We start from the raw sequence: 21,826 nt of genomic DNA, 5'->3' as shown, positions 1-21,826 counted from the left end.
TTCCTAGTCAAGTATTTGATTACTTGAAATCAACCTTTGAACAAGTTCTTGAGAAAAAAAAAAAATATTTTTTTTAACCTTCCAGAATTTTACTGATGGCTTTAAGTAGAGAAAAACCTCATTGTAATTTACAGAGTTTAATATGCAATATATCAAACAGTTTTTATTTAGCAGATTCAACAATTCAAAGAATTAAAGATCTTAGCTGCTTATGTGACGACGGGTTTTAGAAACACCACTGGTTCAGGAAATCATTTGCATAACATGAAGCTATAACACGCTGTCACTGTTGACATGCTGCAAATTCATTGTTTTAAGGCTGTGTGATTGCTTCCGTACATCAGTCCATATGAATCCATTTTCCAAAGTACAACTTTCTGCTGAAGGAGTTGTCCAGTTTTCCCATCCTTTAGTCTTCTGCTTTGGCCTCCATCTCTTCAGCATCATCGTCTCCGTCCACCTCTGCGTTCTCTCGCTCCAAACGCTCCAGCTGCCGCTGCAGTTCTGTTTCATCCGTGTCCGTCACCACTTTAGGCTAAGAAACATTCATAAACAAGAATGCGTTTCCTGTTAACCCTCTGAGCAGTTCAAGTTTTATAAACATCATATATTTACATATTACTATTAGAGGTCAACTGATAATGGTTTTTCAATGCCCGATATCGATATCTGTGGGAGTGGTGGTGGCATAGTGGACTAAAGCACATAACTGTTAATCAGAAGGTTGCTGGTTTGATCCTCACAGCCACCACCATTGTGTCCTTGAGTAAGACACTTAACTCCAGGTTGCTCCGGGGGGAATTGTCCCTGTAATAAGTGCACTAAGTCACTTTGGATAAAAGCGTCTGCCAAATGCATAAATGTAAATATCTAGAGAGCAGGATGGCTGATATAAATGGCGGTGTACACAATTTCTAATGTGAAACAAACACTTAATTTTATACAATACTTACACAAATTTTTAAAAACCCTTGATAAATATATTTGTAGATTTTGGAACAAACACAAGGGAATATGAACACTTTTGTTCAATGGCAATAATAGAAAAATGGTCTGCACTTATTTAGCGCTTTTTTAACCTTAGCTGTATTCAAAGTGCTTTACACTGTGACTCATTCACCCATTCACACACACATTCATACACTAATGGCGGCAGGGCTGCCATGCAAGGTGCTAGCCTGCCATTGGGACCAACTTGGGGTTCAGTGTCTTGCCAAAAGACACTTCGGCATGTGGGCCGGGCCGACTCCCTCTACCACCTGAGCCATGATTGCATAAGCATGTACATGATATTTACTAAAAAATAATGGCTAAAAACCGGTCTATTTTGGAACTGACACCACACAGAATGACCACTTCTGCTAATTGGATTATTATTAATGTGCTGATATATATTGGTCTATTAGCAGTATTTTTTTCTTTTAACTGACAGGGAATTTTAGATTTAATTGCTCTGAAGCAAACTGCAATTTTGCACGAGAAAAACATGTTTCCATGATTTATTTCTGACCAATATAATTTACATTGCTCGTATTACAATATAAGAATAGTTTTTTTTGTTTAGTTTTTTCCACAATTTTACGCCGATTTGATTTTTAGTTTCTTCATTTTAAAAACTACAGCTGTCGATAAAATAAAAAACAAAGCTATTGGTTTCCAACCAATCTCTAGATCAGTGTTTTTCTGCCACGGCACACTTTTTACGACTAAAAAAAATTCTGCGGCATATCCCACATAGTCTAACTATCGTCAATATTTTTCCTTTTCAAGAACTTGTCCATCTGCGTGGCTTGTTTACTTGTAATGTTTGAAATTCAGCTATGCATAAATAAAATAAGTCACATCGGTAGACTACACTTTGTGAGGTCACAGGTGGCAAGAGCGCTAAGTGGGTAATGAAAGAACTAATTTTCTAATTTGTAGATTTGTTCTTGCAATGCCACAAAAGAAATTACAGGGATGCAAACTCACGAGGTGCAAAAAGGTAAGACAATCACTGGTTAGGGGATTTTTTATTTAAAGAATACACTAAAAGCACCAATTCCAGCTATTTTAGTGATTCAAGTTCACAATTGTGCAGAATTGGCAGCAAAATAAAGAATATTTTGGTGAGTCTTGCTTCTGTTTCACAAATGTGTTCAATTTTATGAACCGATTAGGTCAGTGACCCCTTCTGGAAATGTCACTAGGTGGTGACAAATGAGCGTATGATGTGTGATCAGTGAATCGTTCATGACCGAAATCCACCAAGAGACTTTATAGTGTTTAAGCAAAGAACAAAGCAGATCTAGAGTCTTCCTTCAGTCTGAGCATTATTTTCATCCAAAAAGACAACAATAATGAGTTTCAATAACGTCTCCTAAACTATGGAATAGTCTCCCTAACACTGTTCGGGACTCAGACACACTCCCTCAGTTTAAGTCTAGACTAAAGACTCATCTATTTATCCTTCAACTCACAATTAGGCTACTATAGTTAGGTCTGCTGGAAACAGAAACATTGATCATGATTTATAACTCTGCAATAAATTTAATGGCATCTATGCTCATATTATTCGATTTGTTTCCCTGTCTCAACCTCGGGACTCCTATCCTGAGGTCACCAGAACCGGCACCATTCATGCTTCGTGTTGGACTCCACTGCTACATGTCATTGTGTGATGAGGACTAAATGCAGCCGGTGCCAAACATCACTTCAGTCTATTACGATGGACATCAGAGGATCAACTGATGCCAACTCCAACCATAAGACACGGGATACTTCAGATGCCATTGTCTGAATCAGGGGTGCCCAATACGTCGATCGCAAAGGCAATGCTGGTAGATAGCACAAAATGTAAATGTACTTTCGTTAAATTTTAATAAAAATAAATATGTCTTTCCATCTTTTAGTTTCTGTCTGACTTGCACTTGATGAGTAAATATTGACCAGGCAATGTTTTGTTTATTCAGTTGCCATGACAACTAGGTTTGTGCATACACGCCTTCCAAGGACTTCTGAGAACAGAGCGCGAAATTGCGATGCTACTGCCCGGATTAGGCAAAACTGAATGGAATCAGACAGTAGCTAATCCGGGCAGTAGCATCGCGCTCTGTTCTCAGAAGTCCTTGGAAGGTGTGTATGCGCAAACCTAGTTGTCATGGCAACTGAATAAACAAAACCTCGCCTGGTCAATATTTACTCGTCATCAGAATAAGGTAAATGCCCTGGCTATTGTAATCTATTGTGCTGTAGGTGTTTTGGGTTTAGTTTTAAAACTGAATGATATCAACATTGAACATTATTATATATATTTTGTAATAATTAGAAGATGAATTCCATGTAGGGATACATGCAGTAGTCCCAACAAGCATTTTCTTATTTTAAATGAAACTGTGTTTTTTTAGTTGGTAGATCTTATTGAGTTGGTCATTTAAAAGTAGATCATCACACAAAAAAGTGTGGGCACCCCTGGTCTGAACCTTTGACTTAGGATAGACCTCACTGAAATTACCTGCCGGTTGAACTGCGATGCACCTCGCTGATCTCTTCCTGCGTCACCTTGGTTTAATGATGGACTACACTCTTATAATGGACTACACAATCAATGAAGTGCCAATAAAAGCCTTCATCAGCCAATTAACATGGACAATGGATCAATATGAACTTCTGCAGTTAATCCAGGATGGACTTCAAAGACATTAGTCCTTAATCTTCATACAAAATCTTTGATTAAACACTGACCCTTAACACTTACTTAGCTTATTCATTTTAAACCATGACCTGCACTATACATAAGTAATATTTACATTATATTCATGATGTTAGTCAGAGGGGAACTGGCTCCCACAGTGAGTCTGGTTTCTCCCAAGGTTATTTTCCTCCATTAATCAACATCTTATGGAGTTTTGTGTTCCTTGCCACAGTCGCCTTCAGCTCACTGGGGTTATTAATACAATTATTATTTAATTATGCATTTTTAAACCAGTTCACAATCTTATTACCCAATGATGACTCATCGACATTATAGACATTACAGTAAAAGCTGCTTTGAAACATTGTGTGTTGTGAAAGGTGCTATACAAATACAATTGACTTCCCTGAAATGTTTTTTTTTCTTTCATGCATTTATTTATTATGAGGAATTTGATCATTTGCTTTAGAAAGCAATATATAATAATAACCGTTATAATATCAAATTCAGTAAATGTGTTAACTTTGTGTTAAACCTAGATAATTATTATCTTGAGTTAACGGCCCTAAAACCACATTTTCCTCATTTTCGACAGACCCCAGTTTGAAATCCTTTGTACTAAAATAGATGGGTAGCATAGTTCACAATCTCACCTCCATCTGGACATTGAAGACTCCTCGTTTCTCCTCGATCCTCTCCTTTATGGCAGCCATGGCCTGATTGAGCACCGACAGACCTTCTGTGCGCTCCAGAGTCGTCGTCGTCATGACATATCGTGGTGGTGCTATCAGGTTTATCTAAAAGAGTTTGCAGTTGTATTTAATAATAGAACCTGCAGCCTAATAACAAAAGCACATCAAACAGGCGATGAAACGTACAGACCTTGATTGGCATCGCCTCTGTGGAGCAGCCAAGTCCCGCCTTCAAAGCATCTTTAACAGCATCGATGCCTTCATATCCGTAACAAGCCACCTCAATGTCTGTTGGGCAAGAGATAGCGTGTAATCTTTCCAAGCAAATCCGAACATTCAGGGAAATAATGTGGGACTTTATTTTCAATCAGGATTTGATAGGATTGGGAGGGTGATGAAACATTTTAAGCTATTATATTACGTTATCCATGCCCACTAGGGATGGGCGATATGGCCTAAAATCCATATTGCGATATACATTGCAGCCTCTTGCGATAACGATATATATTGCGATATATAAATTATAATAGGACCATTTCAGAACAGGTTACATAGACCCTAAGGAAAGCCAAACTGCTCTTTTTTTTCTTTTAAGAAAGAAAGAATTGTATGTAGTTTTGAGAATATTTATTGTGCAAAACTGTAATCATACAACAATGTTGCAGATAAATACAATTCAAGGACACTAGCTGCAGACTTTAACAAAGAAAAAGCTTAAAGTATTGGGTTTCTTAAAAGGCACTACACTTATAAATGCCACACAAGTGTCAAACTGGTGTCTTTTTAGTTAAGGAACAGACACTGTACTGAAAATACTTTCAGTATTAGGCAAAGAAAATTATTTTATGTAATGCACAGATACTTTAAATAAAAACATATTTCAAACAAAGTTTCTTACCTGCAGCCTAATGTAACGCATTTGGTTTTAAACATTTTGTTCTCTTAATGAAATGAAAACTGGTGTCTTGTTAATAAAGGAACGGATACTGTGAATTAGGGAAATACTTCCAGTATTTGGCATGGCTATTTTAAATAAAGAAAATTATTCCAAGTGTAGTGCACAAATACTTAATAAATAAAGAAAACATAATAAAGTGCAAAATGAAAGCACAATCTTTTTTTTAAATAAAAAAAAAGACTCCCAGTATAAGGCAAATATACGTCAACTAAAGAAAATGTTTCAAGTACAAAAGTTTCCTTTAAAGTAGTGCCATGCCAAAGAGAGTAAAAAGTGCTAAACAGCACAGAAGGCACCAAATGTAGTTTGTTATTTTCTTAAAGGAAGCAAAAGATGCAAAGACCAGAAAAACTGGTGTCTTCTCAGTTAAAAAAGCAACCCAACAACGAACCTTAAAATCGGGCACTCACACTGAGATTTTGTGTTTACACCATTTGTCAGGCCCTAAAGATTATTCAGCCAGGAACACAAGCTTGTCCACAGTCTCTGGCTTCAACAGAGAGCGGTGGCATGTAACAATGTTGCCACCAATGCTAAATGCCCTTTCTGAAGGGGCACTTGTGGCCGGGATACAGAGATATTTCTGGGCCAGTCTTGCCACCCTTGGAAAATTTGCTTGGTACAGCCGCCACCAGTCCAGTGGGTCAGTCTCTCCATCAACCTGCATTGTCTGCAGGTAACTTTTTAGCTCCACTTCGATGGCCTCTCTGTCAGCGAGAGCGGCTGTGCCATCGGAGGCCTTTTGAAAAAGCTTCCCAGGCTCCGTTTCACCCTCTTGGATTGCCTCTCAACAGCTACTTCAGCAGCTTCAGCACCATCAGCTGCTGCTTCTGTGCTTGTGTGTGGCTCTGAGACCGTTGCAGCTTGCACCTCCAATAGTGACAGAATTTCTGCTACCGCTCTGGTCTTGATGAACTCCTGGTGGTCATCAGATATATATGCATCTTTAAACCGTGGGTCGACCAAGGAGGCCATATCCAGCAGGTTGACCGTTCATGGGTCTGAGTACTTCTCGTTTAAGTACTCTAGGATTACTCTTTTCATGTCCTTGGTCAGCTCTGTGTCATCATCAGCTGCAGCAAGAACAGTGTTGTTAAAAAGATGGAGAACAGGTTTGATGTACGACACACTGACATACTGTTCTCCAGACAGCTGCGTCTGTGAATTCCAGCAGTGGGCTGAGGGTCTTGCTTATAGATTCCAAGACATCTGTATCTTGCCAAGTGGGTACCAGGTGTCTGGTTTTCCTGTTTGCTTTCAGTACCTGTGATAGGGCCTTCTCTTGTTCAAGCACCCGCTGGATCATCATCTGGCGTGACCCCCACCTTGTTGGTGTTTCTGTGATGAGCCGATGAAAGGGAAGATGGTGCTCTGCCTGGGCTTTCTTCAACTCTTTTCTTCTTTTCCAAGAGTGTGAAAAGGCACTCACAATCTTCTTGCATAAGGCAACAGCACGGTCAATTCGGGGTCTTTCACACTTTTTTCTGTTGATGAATTTGTAAGATATTATTAGTTAATTTCATCTATAATCATCATCATCTCTCTCTCTCTCTCTCTCTCTCTCTACTACAAGCACAAACGCATGCACGCACACACACACACACACACACACACACACACACACACACACTGAAATGCTTGATTAGGATTGAATGAACATCACTTAACACAAATGCAACATTAAAATAGCATTGGCAACTAAACAGAGGCAAATTCTACATCTCTAAACACAAATGAAAAATTACTATGCAGTAATATAGGCAAATATTAGTGTAATGTTAAAATATTATCATTATAATTATGCACTATTATATTAATATGATGTTTAATATATTAACATATTTATTAAAATATTAATAATTATGCACAAAATGTTTTAACCTACCGATGGCGAGGTGCAGCCTGTGTCCGAAGCATTGCAGCCTGGTCCAATCGTTCAGAGACGCTGCCTTGACCACGTTCGTTCCATTATCAGTAGTGAAGCACACTTGCCGTTCTTCTTTAAAACTCCATGACTCAAGCGCGTCCTTGAGTCCTTGTGCTATCTCCTCGGCCGTATGTTCAGCGGGGAAGTACGACGTCTGCAAACACCGGCTGCCAAGATTCCAATCGTCCATTATATAGTGAATGGTAAGGCTGATGAAAGGCTCCATGGTACGACTCGACCACAGGTCCGTTGTAGTGGCAAAGTATTTCAAGTCAAACAGCTCTTTTTCAACCTTTTCGCGGAGCTCGGCATACAGTGTTGGCATCTCTGTTTCTGTAAAGTATTTGCGGCTTGGCACCTCGTATCGTGGATCAATAGCTCTGATCATGGCTTTAAAGCCACGTCTCTCTCTACCGTTTGAAAAGGGACCATGTCCTTACACAAGTAAACAATTATGGCCCTGGTAATTTCAATCCATCGCGGGCTCTTCCTACTGTAAGGAGTACCTTTTGAAAATGACTGTTGGATGGAGGTCTGAATCAGTTCCTGTTTTCTGTCCTGCGTTCTTCGGACTGAATCTTGGGGTTGGCTGCAATGCCTGGCAATGCTGGTATTCAGTGACATGTTTCGTTTTGAGGTGGTAGAACAGATTACTCGTGTTACCTCTCTTCGCGGAACTGTTGCCCCACACACTCTACATAGTATAGTTTGCTGCTGCTCGTCGGATCGGCTTAAATCCAAACCAATTCCAAATAATTGATGTTGCACCGGTCTTTTTCACCAGCTCCTCCATTTACGCTTTCAGCCATGTTTATTCAAGATGACGAGTAGCGTTACAGTGATGCGTTCCAGCCGGTTGCAGCTCGCGGCTCTAAATTTCGCGGGTAGATTGCGTCATCACGCATTATCGCGATAGTGCAATAGAATTAAAATCTCTATCGTAGGCCAATTTTATATCGTTTATATTGCATATCGTTTATATCGCCCATTACTAATGCCCACACAGTCTATCAGAAGCAAATAAAATTAATTAATTTTTATTTCATGTTAAACTCCTTAAACTCGCAGTGCTAGAAGCATGCGATAGGTTTACGCTTCAATTGTCTGAACTTTTCAAAGAATACCATCACTTTAGCATTTTTGTTACATAAAATATATTACAAAAAAAAAGCCTTCAAACATTGCGTCGCAAATAAGCGCCACCTAGAGGACGTAGAAAAGTTTTTTTTGCACATGGCACTTAAATAGACAAGTTATATCTCAAATGAAAGCTGTCTTTCTCAGGAATGTGACTGTACAGTTTTTTCGCCGCATTAACCTCTTGGTTCGAATGATTATCAAAAGAATCACAAATTGAAATATGGGCGGAGTCTCGCTTGGAAGGCTGCGTCCTCCGGAGGTCACATTTGTCGTCCGCATATGTCATCGAGGCTGTCTCGTTTCAGAAAAGCTAGGAGGACACTTCGAATGCGACCTTCTTTCACGGGAATTCGGAGGATGCATGAGGTGTATCCCTTGTGGGCACTCACAAACCACAATTCTTTGCTTCAACGGAAATGTCTAAAAAAACACGACGCTAATTTGCCCGTAAATATGATGTTCAAATACTTGGGAATGTTAATTCACAAGTTGAAGTACCTCAGTAGATGGGTGCAGAGTATCTAATATGTATATTTATATTAATATATAATTAAAATAAAGTATTAGACTGAAAGTACAACTATAACATTTTTTATTTTCTCTTTACATCATTATAACTTTCCTAAATTGTACCTCATACATTCCCTTCTAAAGGGACTTTGTTCCCTTCTCACTCAAAGCTCTCGTGCTTGTTAAAGAGTGGCGTGCTGTCATAGCAACCATGTTACATTCCGTTTCCGTTCATCCTACGAAGGCCGTCTCGTTTAAACAAGGCTAGGACACTCGGTAAACTGCAGCCTTCAAAGGACGCGTCCTACCTAGCGCAGGAAAATATATTTAGCACCTAGCACATTGGTTTATGTATGTATGCATGAATGGGTGAATGAGTCACAGTGTAAAGCGCTTTGAATACCGTTAAGGTTAAAAAGGCGCTATATAAGTGCAGAAAAATAAATATATTTTTCCTAGTACTTCCTGCCATCTAGTGGTATGAATTAAGATGTTTTGCAGGGAGATGGAGCAAACACAGCCCGGATGACATGAACCAGCCAAATAATGCGCCAGAGCTCAAGAGGTTGAACTGCATATGCTAGCGTTTTCGCAGTCATGATATTTAGGAGGTGTTTTATATACCTGCTCTTATTTTGACAGCCTGTGGAGTCAGTCGTCTGTTGATGTTGTCGATGAGCACATCTCTCTCTTCCTCGGTCAGATCCAACCCGTCCAACATGGAGGGATCGCTGCACCCCAAAAAAAAAAAGAAAATGAAAATCCTGTTCAAAAGGTCAACATCTTGCTCTATGGATATTTCTTTGGGTTAATGCTTACGAGACAGCTTGTTTGAAGACATCGTAGGCGCCGTATCCAGGTTTCTTGTACTTCTCATCAAACACCCAGGCGGTACGCTGGAACAAACTCTCTAACTGCTCGTCCTTTGTGTATTCCAAGACTTCAGCAACATGCCGAAGAATACTGTACACCTACAACAGAACAACCACAGGACGAGTGGCGAAACAAGAGTGCAGTTGTAGCAAATTCCTTTTACACAATTTTCATTTTTCACATTATGATTCTACGATAACCCGGATGATTGAGACTAATGAAAGTTACTAGTCTTGACACACTGTGTACTAACTCGAGTACTTTTTCCAATTACAGTAAAAAGTGATTCGTCGGTCCTCACTGAAAGTGAAAATGTTGGACAACGTAAATGGTAAATGGTCTGCACTTACACTCACCTAAAGGATTATTAGGAACACCATACTAATACTGTGTTTGACCCCCTTTAGCCTTCAGAACTGCCTTAATTCTACGTGGCATTGATTCAACAAGGTGCTGAAAGCATTCTTTAGAAATGTTGGCCCATATTGATAGGATAGCATCTTGCAGTTGATGGAGATTTGTGGGATGCACATCCAGGGCACGAAGCTCCCGTTCCACCACATCCCAAAGATGCTCTATTGGGTTGAGATCTGGTGACTGTGGGGGCCATTTTAGTACAGTGAACTCATTGTCATGTTCAAGAAACCAATCTGAAATGATTCGAGCTTTGTGACATGGTGCATTATCCTGCTGGAAGTAGCCATCAGAGGATGGGTACATGGTGGCAATAAAGGGATGGACATGGTCAGAAACAATGCTCAGGTAGGCCGTGGCATTTAACCGATGCCCAATTGGCACTAAGGGGCCTAAAGTGTGCCAAGAAAACATCCCCCACACCATTACACCACCACCACCAGCCTGCACAGTGGTAACAAGCCATGATGGATCCATGTTCTCATTCTGTTTACACCAAATTCTGACTCTACCATCTGAATGTCTCAACAGAAATCGAGACTCATCAGACCAGGCAACATTTTTCCAGTCTTCAACTGTCCAATTTTGGTGAGCTCTTGGAAATTGTAGCCTCTTTTTCCTATTTGTAGTGGAGATGAGTGGTACCCGGTGGGGTCTTCTGCTGTTGTAGCCCATCCGCCTCAAGGTTGTGCGTGTTGTGGCTTCACAAATGCTTTGCTGCATACCTCGGTTGTAACGAGTGGTTATTTCAGGCAAAGTTGCTCTTCTATCAGCTTGAATCAGTCGGCCCATTCTCCTCTGACCTCTAGCATCAACAAGGCATTTTCAGCCCACAGGACTGCCGCGATACTGGATGTTTTTCCTTTTCACACCATTCTTTGTAAACCCTAGAAATGGTTGTGCGTGAAAATCCCAGTAACTGAGCAGATTGTGAAATACTCAGACCGGCCCGTCTGGCACCAACAACCATGCCACGCTCAAAATGGCTTAAATCACCTTTCTTTCCCATTCTGACATTCAGTTTGGAGTTCAGGAGATTGTCTTGACCAGGACCACACCCCTAAATGCATTGAAGCAACTGCCATGTGATTGGTTGATTAGATAATTGCATTAATGAGAAATTGAACAGGTGTTCCTAATAATCCTTTAGGTGAGTGTATATAGCGCTTTTTAACCTTAACGGTATTCAAAGTGCTTTACACTGGGACTCATTCACCTATTCACACACACATTCATACACCAATGGTGGCAGAGCTGCCATGCAAGGCACTAGCCTGCCATTGGGAGCAACTTGGGGGTTCAGTGTCTTGCCCAAGGACATTTCGGCATGTGGAGTCGTGTGGGCCGGGATTCGAACGGTTCGATTCCTGCGATTAGTGGCCAACCCGCTCTACCAACTGAGCCAGAGCCACCCCTATAAAATGACCATAAAAATTACGATTTAAACAACTTAACTGCTCAAATAATAATTCATAAATAATTTAATTTAATTCTTGCCAATTTCCTGACCAATGATTTGTCGCAGAGACCATTAAAAGCTAAATGTTTTGCCATTTTGGGCTTGGCCCATTGCTTTGTTTTTTGGACATTAGATTTAACATAAGAATTAATGTAAGTGCTTTTATAACAATTAGAAGCTTTGTATTTCTGCCTTTAAATCCTCCAAAAAGTGGCCCATTCACTTGATTAGTAAGTGCCTCACTGTACACCTTGGATTTAAAAAAAATTATATAGAAGATGAGGGACAAAATACCTTTTTGTGGTGATCAACATCAGCAGAAATTTGCAATGTCCAAATTGAAATAAATTCCAGATGCAATTTATTATGAAACTAAATTACCAATAATACCCAGATTTTTTTTAATATACATAATGCAAGACCATTAGCTAGCACCTTCACTTTGAAGCATGCATCGCACGCATTTCATTTGATAATCACATTACACTACAGATCGCAATTCCCAAATTTAAGACCTCTATAAATTATCATTTCGATTTTTGTTGTAAAATTTAAAAGACATTTAAAACTTTTGATGACCTAAAATTTTAGAAAACTGAATTAAAGACATTTTTAAGGACCCGTGGGGAACCCTGAACACTTTGGCCTAAATGCAGTCGAATTAGCTAAAGTTGGAAAAATCTGGAATATTCTTTCATCTATGAAAGACCAATCTATGTGGACCAATGAGATTTCAATGTGGGTGGGGCTAGCGAGGGGGACACTGCAAAACATGAACAAGCGACCAACAAATTGTCACTAATCACTGTGTAATGATTTGGACAAACACTCAGATTTACATGGAAAACAACACTTATCACTTGTTAATGTTAGGTTGTGTCTACATGGACTAAATACAGCAGAAAACCAGTAACTTACGGTTTTAGATTTGGTGAATTTATCTTCACACTTGATGGCTTCTTCCGGAGAGACTCTTCTCTTGGACAAATCAATGTATCCTGCAAAATTATCCATTTTATATTAGGCTATAATTCACTCCATTAATAGTATACTCTATTTCAATAACTATGAATTATCCAAGCCGGTACTCGGATGCGAGATTTGGTGGGGTGGGGTCGGGGGGGTGGGGGACAACATTAAACGTTGCACCGTCACTCTGGATGGGGCGAAGTGCCCCTTGACCCTTGGGCTTGATGCAACAAAAAAAAAAAGGGGGGGACTAATGTTGCTTTACGATTTTTCCACAAACTTGCTCCCCAAAGTTTCACTAGGTTAGAATCACACTCTCTTCATTTTTGTTTCTCAACACAATGCCGATGAGCCGCACTCACCTTTCTCTTTGTCCACTCTGATGACCACCACGCATTCATTGCGTCCGATGCGGATGAGTTTGTTGATGGAGCGGATGCGCCTGCGGGAGAGCTCGCTCAGCAGGATCATGCCCTCGATGTTGTTATACTCCAGCAGACTGACATACGCACCCATCTCAGCTATTGAGCGCACGTTCACCATCACCACGTCCTCCACCTCCGGGAAGCGGTGCTGGTAAAACCTACAGCTGAGGCCTGGCATCTCTGCATGGAATAAAAGGGTGGCATCATGTTGCCATAATTGTCTGTGTTAGGGTACATGATATGATCCATAACCATGATATCTCCAGAAATCTCATATATGGCCATATTGAAAAATAAGGTTGTCCGAGGTGTTAAAAATAAAAAAAAATCTTGTTTAAATCATCTTTGTGTCAAATTCGTTCCATACATTTTTGAAACATCATACCTTTTACATTACTTTTGGAATTATGGCCAAAAAGTTCAACCTTGGTTTCATCAGACCATAACACATTTTCCCACATGCTTTCAGGAGACGTGATGTTTGTTTTTGCAATCTTCAGCCGGGCTTGGATGTTTTTCTTTGTCTTGCCACCCTACCCCATAGCCCATTCATATGAAGAATACGGGAGATTGTTGTCACATGTAGCACACAGCCAATACTTGCCAGAAATTCCTGCAGTTCCTTTAATGTTGCTGATGGCCTCTTGGAAGCCTCCCTGACCAGTTTCCTTCTCGTATTCTCATCAATTTTGGAGGGACATCCAGTTCTTGGTAATGTCTCTGTTGTGCCATATTTTCTCCACTTAATGATGACTGTCTTCACTGTGTCTCATGGTATATCTAAAGCTTTGAAAATTATTTTGTACCCTTCTCCTGACTGATATCTTTCAACAATGAGATCCCTCTGATGCTTTGGAAGCTCTCTGTGGACCATGGCTTTTGCTCTGAGATGCAACTAAGAAAATGTCAGGAGAATCCTACTAGAACAGCTGAACTTTATTTGTGATTATTCAGAGTCATTTTAAATGATGGCAGGTGTGTAATGACTTCTATTTAACATGAGTTTTAATGTGATTGGTTAATTCTGAACACAGTTATAGGAGGGTGTGCATACTTATGCAACCAGGTTATTGTAAGGTTTTTACATTTTCATTTTTCCCCCACGAAGATTTCAGTTTGTTTTTCAAATGAATTGTTCACATTATAGGTCACATTAAAAGTGGAAAAAGTTCTGACATGATTTATCTTGGTCTCATTCTTTTACATCACAAAAACCTGGCATTTTAACAGGGGTGGGTAGACTTTTTATTTCCACTGTACACACACACTGTACTTTTTTTTCTTCTGTTTTATAAATATCATGAATCTTTGAGACTAAAATATAAAGTTTCCTCAGGGTTGAACCACATGATTTGGTGGGCACAAGTGCCATTTTAAAACAATAGTTTCAGTGCTTATTTTTTAAAGAAATAATAATAATAGATTATTCTGCACTACTCATGTCAGCATTTCTTTGAGAATTTCAGCTTTTAATGAGACTTTTTTTTACCCCACATTACATTTTTTACTTTAAGCTTCAGAATAAAACATCAAAATTGATTTAAAAAAAAAAAAAAGAAATATGCTCAGAAAAGGTGTATTCAACTCTTTGTTTTGTGTGAATTGCATTTTTTTATGCATTTATTTTTTAATAATCAGGACGAAAACAAAATAGTGACATGCCATTGACCAAAATATACAATATAAATAGCTCATATTTTTAAGCATATATGTACACTGGCGGCCAAAAGTTTGGAATAATGTACAGACTTTGGTGAATAAAAGTACCAATTTCCTTCCGAAACAGCAAAGTGGCGTTCAACTGATCACAAAGTATAATCGGGACATTACTGATGTAAAAAAACAGCAACATCACTATCTGAAAAATGTCATTTTTGATCAGTTCTAGACAGCAGCATCAGTCCAACACCTTATCCTTGAGTAATCATGATAAATTGATCATTTGGTTCTAGAAAATCACTTGCCATTATATCAAACACAGATGAAAGATATTTGGTGCATTAAATGAAGCTTAACGTTGTCTTTGTGTTTGTTTTTGAGTTGCACAGTATGCAATAGACTGGCATGTCTTAAAGGTCAATATTAGGTCAAAAATGGCCAAAAAAGAAACAGCTTTCTCTAGAAACTCGTCAGTCAATAATTGTTTTGAGGAATGAAGGCTATACAATGCTTGATAAAGGTGTAACTACAGTCTTCAAAGGCAAAGCACAACTGGCTCTAACAAGGACAGAAAGAGATGTGGAAGACCAGATTTAATTTGACCAATTGTCACACATTATACATACATTTCTGCATATACATGGTGAAATTATTTATTTTTCACATATCCCAGCTAAGCTGGGGTCAGAGTGCAGGGTCAGCCATGATACGGCGCCCCTGGAGCAGATAGGTTCAAGGGCCTTGCTCAAGGGCCCAACAGTGGTGTCTTGGTGGTGTTGGGGCTTGAACCCACAACCTTCTGATCAGTAACCCAGTGCCTTAACCGCTGAGCCACCACTGCCCCTAAAGATGTGCAACTAAACAAGAGGAGAAGTGCATCAGAGTCTCTAGTTTGAGAAATAGACGCCTCACATGTCCTCCGCTGACAGCTTCATTGAATTCTACCCGCTCAACACCAGTTTCATGTACAACAGTAAAGAGAAGACTCTTATGGGAAGAATTGCAAAGAAAAAGCCACTTTTGAAACAGAAAAACAAAATGAAAAGGTTCGAGTGGGCAAAGAAACACAGACATTGGACAACAGATAATTGGAAAAGAGTGTTATGGATCAGGGCTGAGTTTCCCGATAACGTTGTCTCTTAGCGCGCTACGAAGACTCTTAAGGTATAACTTAGCTGAAGGTATACCATTTCTAGGTGTGTTCCTCGAACATGCCTTAGGAAGCCGCTTAAGATATACCTTCTTACGTGTGGCGTTACCCGGTGCGGTCCGTGGCAATGGTGCCGAATTTGTTGATATCGATGGCTCGAGAATCAATAATTCTCTCGTGCAGGGGCTGCTTCACTGCGTTATGTGAGAAAGCGGTGTTCTTTTTAAAAGAAGCACTTCAGAAATAGTGGAAATTGCATTTATTTGGACTCATGGGATATTATAAAAAATAAAAAATTACAAATTGCAAACTAAATTAAACCCTGGATATTTTATATAATTTCGGAAAGAGTGCGCGAACGCACAACCTCGTGCTCAAACGTGTCATGCGTCTAACCCACTACTGAATTGGCCCATACAAAGCAGTCGTGTGCGCTACCAGGCCACTTTGCCACCACGTCTGCAAACATCCCCCTGTGGTCCACCACCACCTGGACATTGATGGCCGCGAAGCCCTTACGACAGATGAAGGCCTGGTTAAGCGCTGATGGGTTGGCTATGGGGATAAGTGTCCCGTCGACAAGCCCTATTATTTGTGGTATACTGGCAATGGCATGGAAGCTTTGATGCACCTCAATCACTTCGTGCCTGGCGGAAGGCATGCGGATATAATCTGTGGCATGACGGAGCAGGATGTTTGTGACTGAACGAACGCACCGCCACACTGAGGTCTTACTCAGTCCATATCCATCCCCAACCACCTCCAGAAAACTCCCCACTGCATAAAAACGGAGAGCCGCAAGCAGCTGAATTTCGGGGCTGAGGAGGTGGTTCCGTCGAGTTTGTCTTGACACATCCGGACTAATAAGATCTAAAAGCTGCTGAATTTGCTGTCATGGCAGGCGAAATTTCTTTTGAATTGTATCTTCTGACATGGTAGACAGGGGACTAAAGTTTTCGCGAATATAACAGTGCACATACACTAAATGATTTCGCGGACGGCGCCGTCTTTGATTTAGCCAACACATTCTCACACCCCAACTCGTCACAAACGGACGCTAGGGCAGGACCCCTTGGCGTCACTTATTGACGCGCCGGGTGTACCTTTGGCGTCATTTTACGACGCGTACGGTTTTGAAACATAAAAAAAAACAGTTGGAGGGCCATTGTAGCCTATTCCTTTTTATTTTTATTTATTGCGGTCTCGACTCTCGACCCATTCGTAGCGTGAGCTTACCCGAGACGTGAAATTTCAACGCTACACGCTCCGGTTCGGAGATACATAGAAGTCTATCGGACTACCCTGCGCAAGGTATACCCGGCGCGTCAATATGTGACGAAACTGCCCAAGCGTCCGTATGTGACGAGTTGGGGTGAGAATGTGTTGAATCACAACTATTCGCTGTATCGCTGCCATAGTTTGACCAAATTCCCCACCACAGTCATTCTCTTTAAATAGACGAATAAGCTTTTACTTTCGAATGGTTTGCCAGCTGATGTACCTTTGGATAATATAATTATGGTGCCCACTAGCGGAGTGAACTGCCAACAGTGATAAGGTATAGCTAAGAGTGCTCCAGACCAACCTTCCGAACGTATGACTTACAGAAGGTATACTTAACTAAGAACGTTTCGGGAAACACGTATTAACGATAAGGTACAGCTTAAGGTGTAACTTAAGAACGACATAGCGTTAAGAAGGTTTCGGGAAACTCAGGCCTGAACCCCATTGAGATGTTGTGGGATCAGCTAGACTGTAATGTGCGTGAGAAGTGCCCGACAAGACAGTCACATCTATGGCAAGTGCTACAGGAAGTGTGGGGTGAAAGGTCAAGTGCTACAGGAAGTGTGGGGTGAAAGGTCAAGTGCTACAGGAAGTGTGGGGTGAAAGGTCACCAGAGTATCTGGACAAACTGACCGCTAGAATAACAAGGATCTGCAAAGCTGTCATCGCTGCACGTGGAGGATTTTTTGATGAGAACTCTTTGAAGTAGTTTAAGTTCTGAACATTAATAGTAATTGTTCACATTATTAATGCCCTGACTGATACATTGTGATCAGTTGAATGCCACTTTGGTGAATAAAAGTACCAATTTCTTTCCATAAAGGGCAAAATCTGTACATTATTCCAAACTTTTGGCCGCCATATTCAGATCCCACTAGTATTTTAGTGGTACAATGTATTTTACATATGTGAAAATGGCAATTTTAGTAGTATTTTGAAAAATATGCTTGATATATGTATAAAACTATGTGGTTTTTTTTTTTTTTTTGCAATTTCAATCATTTATGAACACATGTTATGTTTCCCATATATATACTTTCACTGTGTAGTTTATATTCTATGTTGCGGTCACTGTTGTTAATGAATGTAGGTATACATTAATGTTCCTTCAGTGATCAATAAAAACTACATCTCTGTCCATCTATATCTGTCTGCATATCATATATATCATTTAGTTGTCCATCCTCTCTATCTGATCAACAAACATTACTGCACGACATCTGAATTAAGATTTCTGCCACAATCTTTCATTTTTCAATGTAATAATCATTTAATTTAATTATAAAAGGACAAATGAGTTTTTTAAAATAATCTATTAAAAAGTCCTCTTGGCTCAAAAATCTGAAGGGTCACGTGCCCCATCGGTCTGAATGAGCATCATCAGCGTCCATGCGGCACACATGCTTTACGGCAGCAGCCATCATAACATCCCAGATATGAACGGAATACAAGTAAAAGTACCGTGGAGGTGTATAAAACTCAATCTTACCTGACAGGTGTCACAAAAAGGCTGACTTTAAAGTCTTTAAATGACTGTAAACTACAGTATTGCAGCGGGTGTTAAAAGGACCTTTATCAAGCTACACAGGAAAGAGTGAAGCCAGCAGCAACAAACATAAAAAGGAAGGAAATTCATAATAAAAGTCTCTCAGATCTTCAATTTTTGCTTTTTTTTTTATTGGTGGAGAAACATATATTATACATTTGTTATGTATTCATAAGATATCTATAAATTCATTGTTTTCACCTTTGACACACTGAAATATATTTGTTCTATAATGGTGTAAAATTGGCGTAAATGTCCCGATCAGAGGCGTCATGCTCATTCAGACCGACGGGGCACGTGACCCTTTAGATTTTTGAGCCAAGAGGACCTTTTTAATAGATTATTTAAAAAAACCACATTTGTCCTTTTATAAATAAATTAAATGATTATTACATTGAAAAATGAAAGATTGTGGCAGAAATCTTAATTGAGATGTCGTGCACCAAAGGAAAGTGTTCGTTCTGGACAAAAATACATACAAATAAACTGCATCAACTTTAAGTGCAGTTCAAGTTTTAGCTCTCTGTGAAATAGTCAATTATTATTTTTTGCATAGTCTTATATAGATTTCTCATGTTCACTCATGTAATCCTGTTTGATTAAAGCAAGATGTAAAAAGACAATTTTAAAATAATTGGTATAGGCATAATGAAATATAAAGGTGGAGATAGGGACATTTCCTTTGGTGCTGAAAAGCATTTGACGGGTTTTGTGGCGTCTTTACACTATTTTCTTCATGCTTAAAGAAAGCAGTGGCTTATTATCTTATTTCAGAGTGAATCTTCTCCTTTCCACTCATTATAACAACATTTAGCAAAAGATGGTTTTACATAGTTCCTCGGCAGCCTCAGGTTCAGTATTTTCAATGGGAGAAGAAACATGTGAACAAATCGAGGTGGTGGCGCTTGTCAAGCTCCTTCAAAAGATGAAGGCGGCCTGTGGGGTTTACCTTGGTGCCCCCTCAGAAGAAATACAGAACAACACAGTGCTGTACAGCCTAGGCATCATTTATGGGTGGCACGGGTGGTACATGTTCCCACAACTTTTTGCCTTGACCAATTTTGCCACCAAAATCTTTTTTAAAAACATTCAAAACTACTGTTTCACTCATGGATTATACATACATTTTCATTACTTTAAATGCCATAATCAAAATTAATCTCCAAAGTTAGCAGTAGATCTCTTTCCACACAAAATGCCATTCACGAAAATGATAATAATATAATATAATTACATATTAACCCTTGTGCATCAATTTAAAAAAGTTACTCAGAGGTCCTTAGAGGACAAAATGTCCATGTCAAAAAAACTGCCATAAAATATAATAATATTTTCCACTTTCACTGGCTTAGATTCAGTCATCAGTCCTGACCATAACTACCAAAATATTCATTTATTTTCAGCATTTTAACCCTGTAAATGCCATGTTTGTTAACATAATGGAACTTGTTTTCACACACACACACACACACACACACACACACACACACACACACACACACACACACACACACACACACACATGTTGTGTTTCCATGTTTTATGGGGACTTTCCATAGACATAATGGTTTTTATACTGTACAAACTTTATATTCTATCCCCTAAACCTAACCCTACCCCTAAACCTAAACCTCACAGAAAACATTCTGCATTTTTACATTTTCAAAAAACGTAATTTAGTATGATTTATAAGCTGTTTTCCTCATGGGGACCGACAAAATGTCCCCACAAGGTCAAACATTTCGGGTTTTACTATCCTTATGGGGACATTTGGTCCCCACAAAGTGATAAATACACGCTCACACATACACACACACACACACACACACACACACACACACACACTTGTTGTGTTTCCATGTTTTATGGGGACTTTCCATAGACATAATGGTTTTTATACTGTACAAACTTTATATTCTATCCCCTAAACCTAACCCTACCCCTAAACCTAACCCTCACAGAAAACATTCTGCATTTTTACATTTTCAAAAAACATAATTTAGTATGATTTATAAGCTGTTTTCCTCATGGGGAAGGACAAAATGTCCCCACAAGGTCAAACATTTCGGGTTTTACTATCCTTATGGGGACATTTGGTACCCACAAAGTCATAAATACACGCTCACACACACACACACACACACACACACACACACACACACACACACACACACACACACACACACACACACACACACACACACACACACACACACACACACACACAATTTTAGCTGCATCATTTATTTAGTTGGCCTACAGTGCTCTATAACACAGTAAACAGAGAATAGGGGAAAAGCATGTATTTGCTCCATAGGCTAAACATGAGAAAAATGGCGCCATCTGGTGAAAGATATATATAATAAAAAAAAAAAGAATTTGAAGTCAGGGCTCCAGAGTGAAAGCATAATATCATTGAATTAATGATTATATGCTTTAATGGCACTGGAAACAAATATTGCAGTTTTAATGGGTCTCAATATGAACATTTTTGTCCTGAAGGTCCTGATCGTAACTATTTTGTGTACATATTATATTATTGTGTATTATAAATGTATTATAGGAACTGAGGTGAAAATATCAAAATTCCCCCCAATAATACACACCTTTGGAAAAATGTATGCCATTGGCATTAACACAGTAAAAATGATTAAAAAAAACCCTCAAATGTCTCGAAGGTCACACAAGGGTTAAATTATTCGTTTCTTAGTAATTGGTTTGTGCCCATTATGTTATCAAACTGGCATGGAGTACAAAGTTATCTTTGATGAGTGACCATGAAATATAGCAGAATCTCACATATTCATCATTTTACGTAATTAATTTAGTTGATTTTTAAGTCCACATTTTCTACGTCACTAATTATATGTAAGCAAATTCGTGACTATGATAACTCCTTCGAACAAAAGGTCACATATGCACATAAACTTTTTATTTAAACCTACAGCATCTTCACTTATTCTTAATTATTATTATTATTATTTTATTTTTTTACACTTTTCATACTTTTTATTCTCGTTTTATGCATCTATGTAATTGAATGCAAAAACCTTAAGCAGACAAAAAAAAAACAAAAAACGTTTATTTTGAAATATGACAACGCTCGTATCAAGACCGGAAGTGACGCGACCAATCCGCGAGTTCAGG

The 21,826-nt window shown here is 39.2% G+C and overlaps 1 protein-coding gene across 1 annotated transcript; it reads right to left on the bottom strand.

Annotated features, from left to right (window-relative positions):
• Positions 1-121: 121 nt before the first annotated feature.
• On the bottom strand, positions 122-18,730 carry LOC127623627 (eukaryotic translation initiation factor 2 subunit 1-like). Its single transcript, XM_052098042.1, has 8 exons — positions 18,623-18,730; positions 12,978-13,220; positions 12,565-12,644; positions 9,720-9,871; positions 9,525-9,631; positions 4,556-4,653; positions 4,327-4,470; positions 122-535 (listed from the first exon to the last, which is right to left on the bottom strand). Exons 2-8 carry the CDS (start codon positions 13,216-13,218, stop codon positions 410-412), a joined length of 948 nt encoding a protein of 315 aa, XP_051954002.1. The 5' UTR covers positions 13,219-13,220; positions 18,623-18,730; the 3' UTR covers positions 122-409.
• Positions 18,731-21,826: the final 3,096 nt, after the last annotated feature.

This window comes from Xyrauchen texanus, chromosome 30, assembly GCF_025860055.1.
Source record: "Xyrauchen texanus isolate HMW12.3.18 chromosome 30, RBS_HiC_50CHRs, whole genome shotgun sequence".
Classification (NCBI taxonomy): Eukaryota; Metazoa; Chordata; class Actinopteri; order Cypriniformes; family Catostomidae; genus Xyrauchen; species Xyrauchen texanus.
The sequence above is the reverse complement of the archived record's forward strand: the minus strand, read 5'-3'. Positions and strand labels throughout refer to the sequence as shown.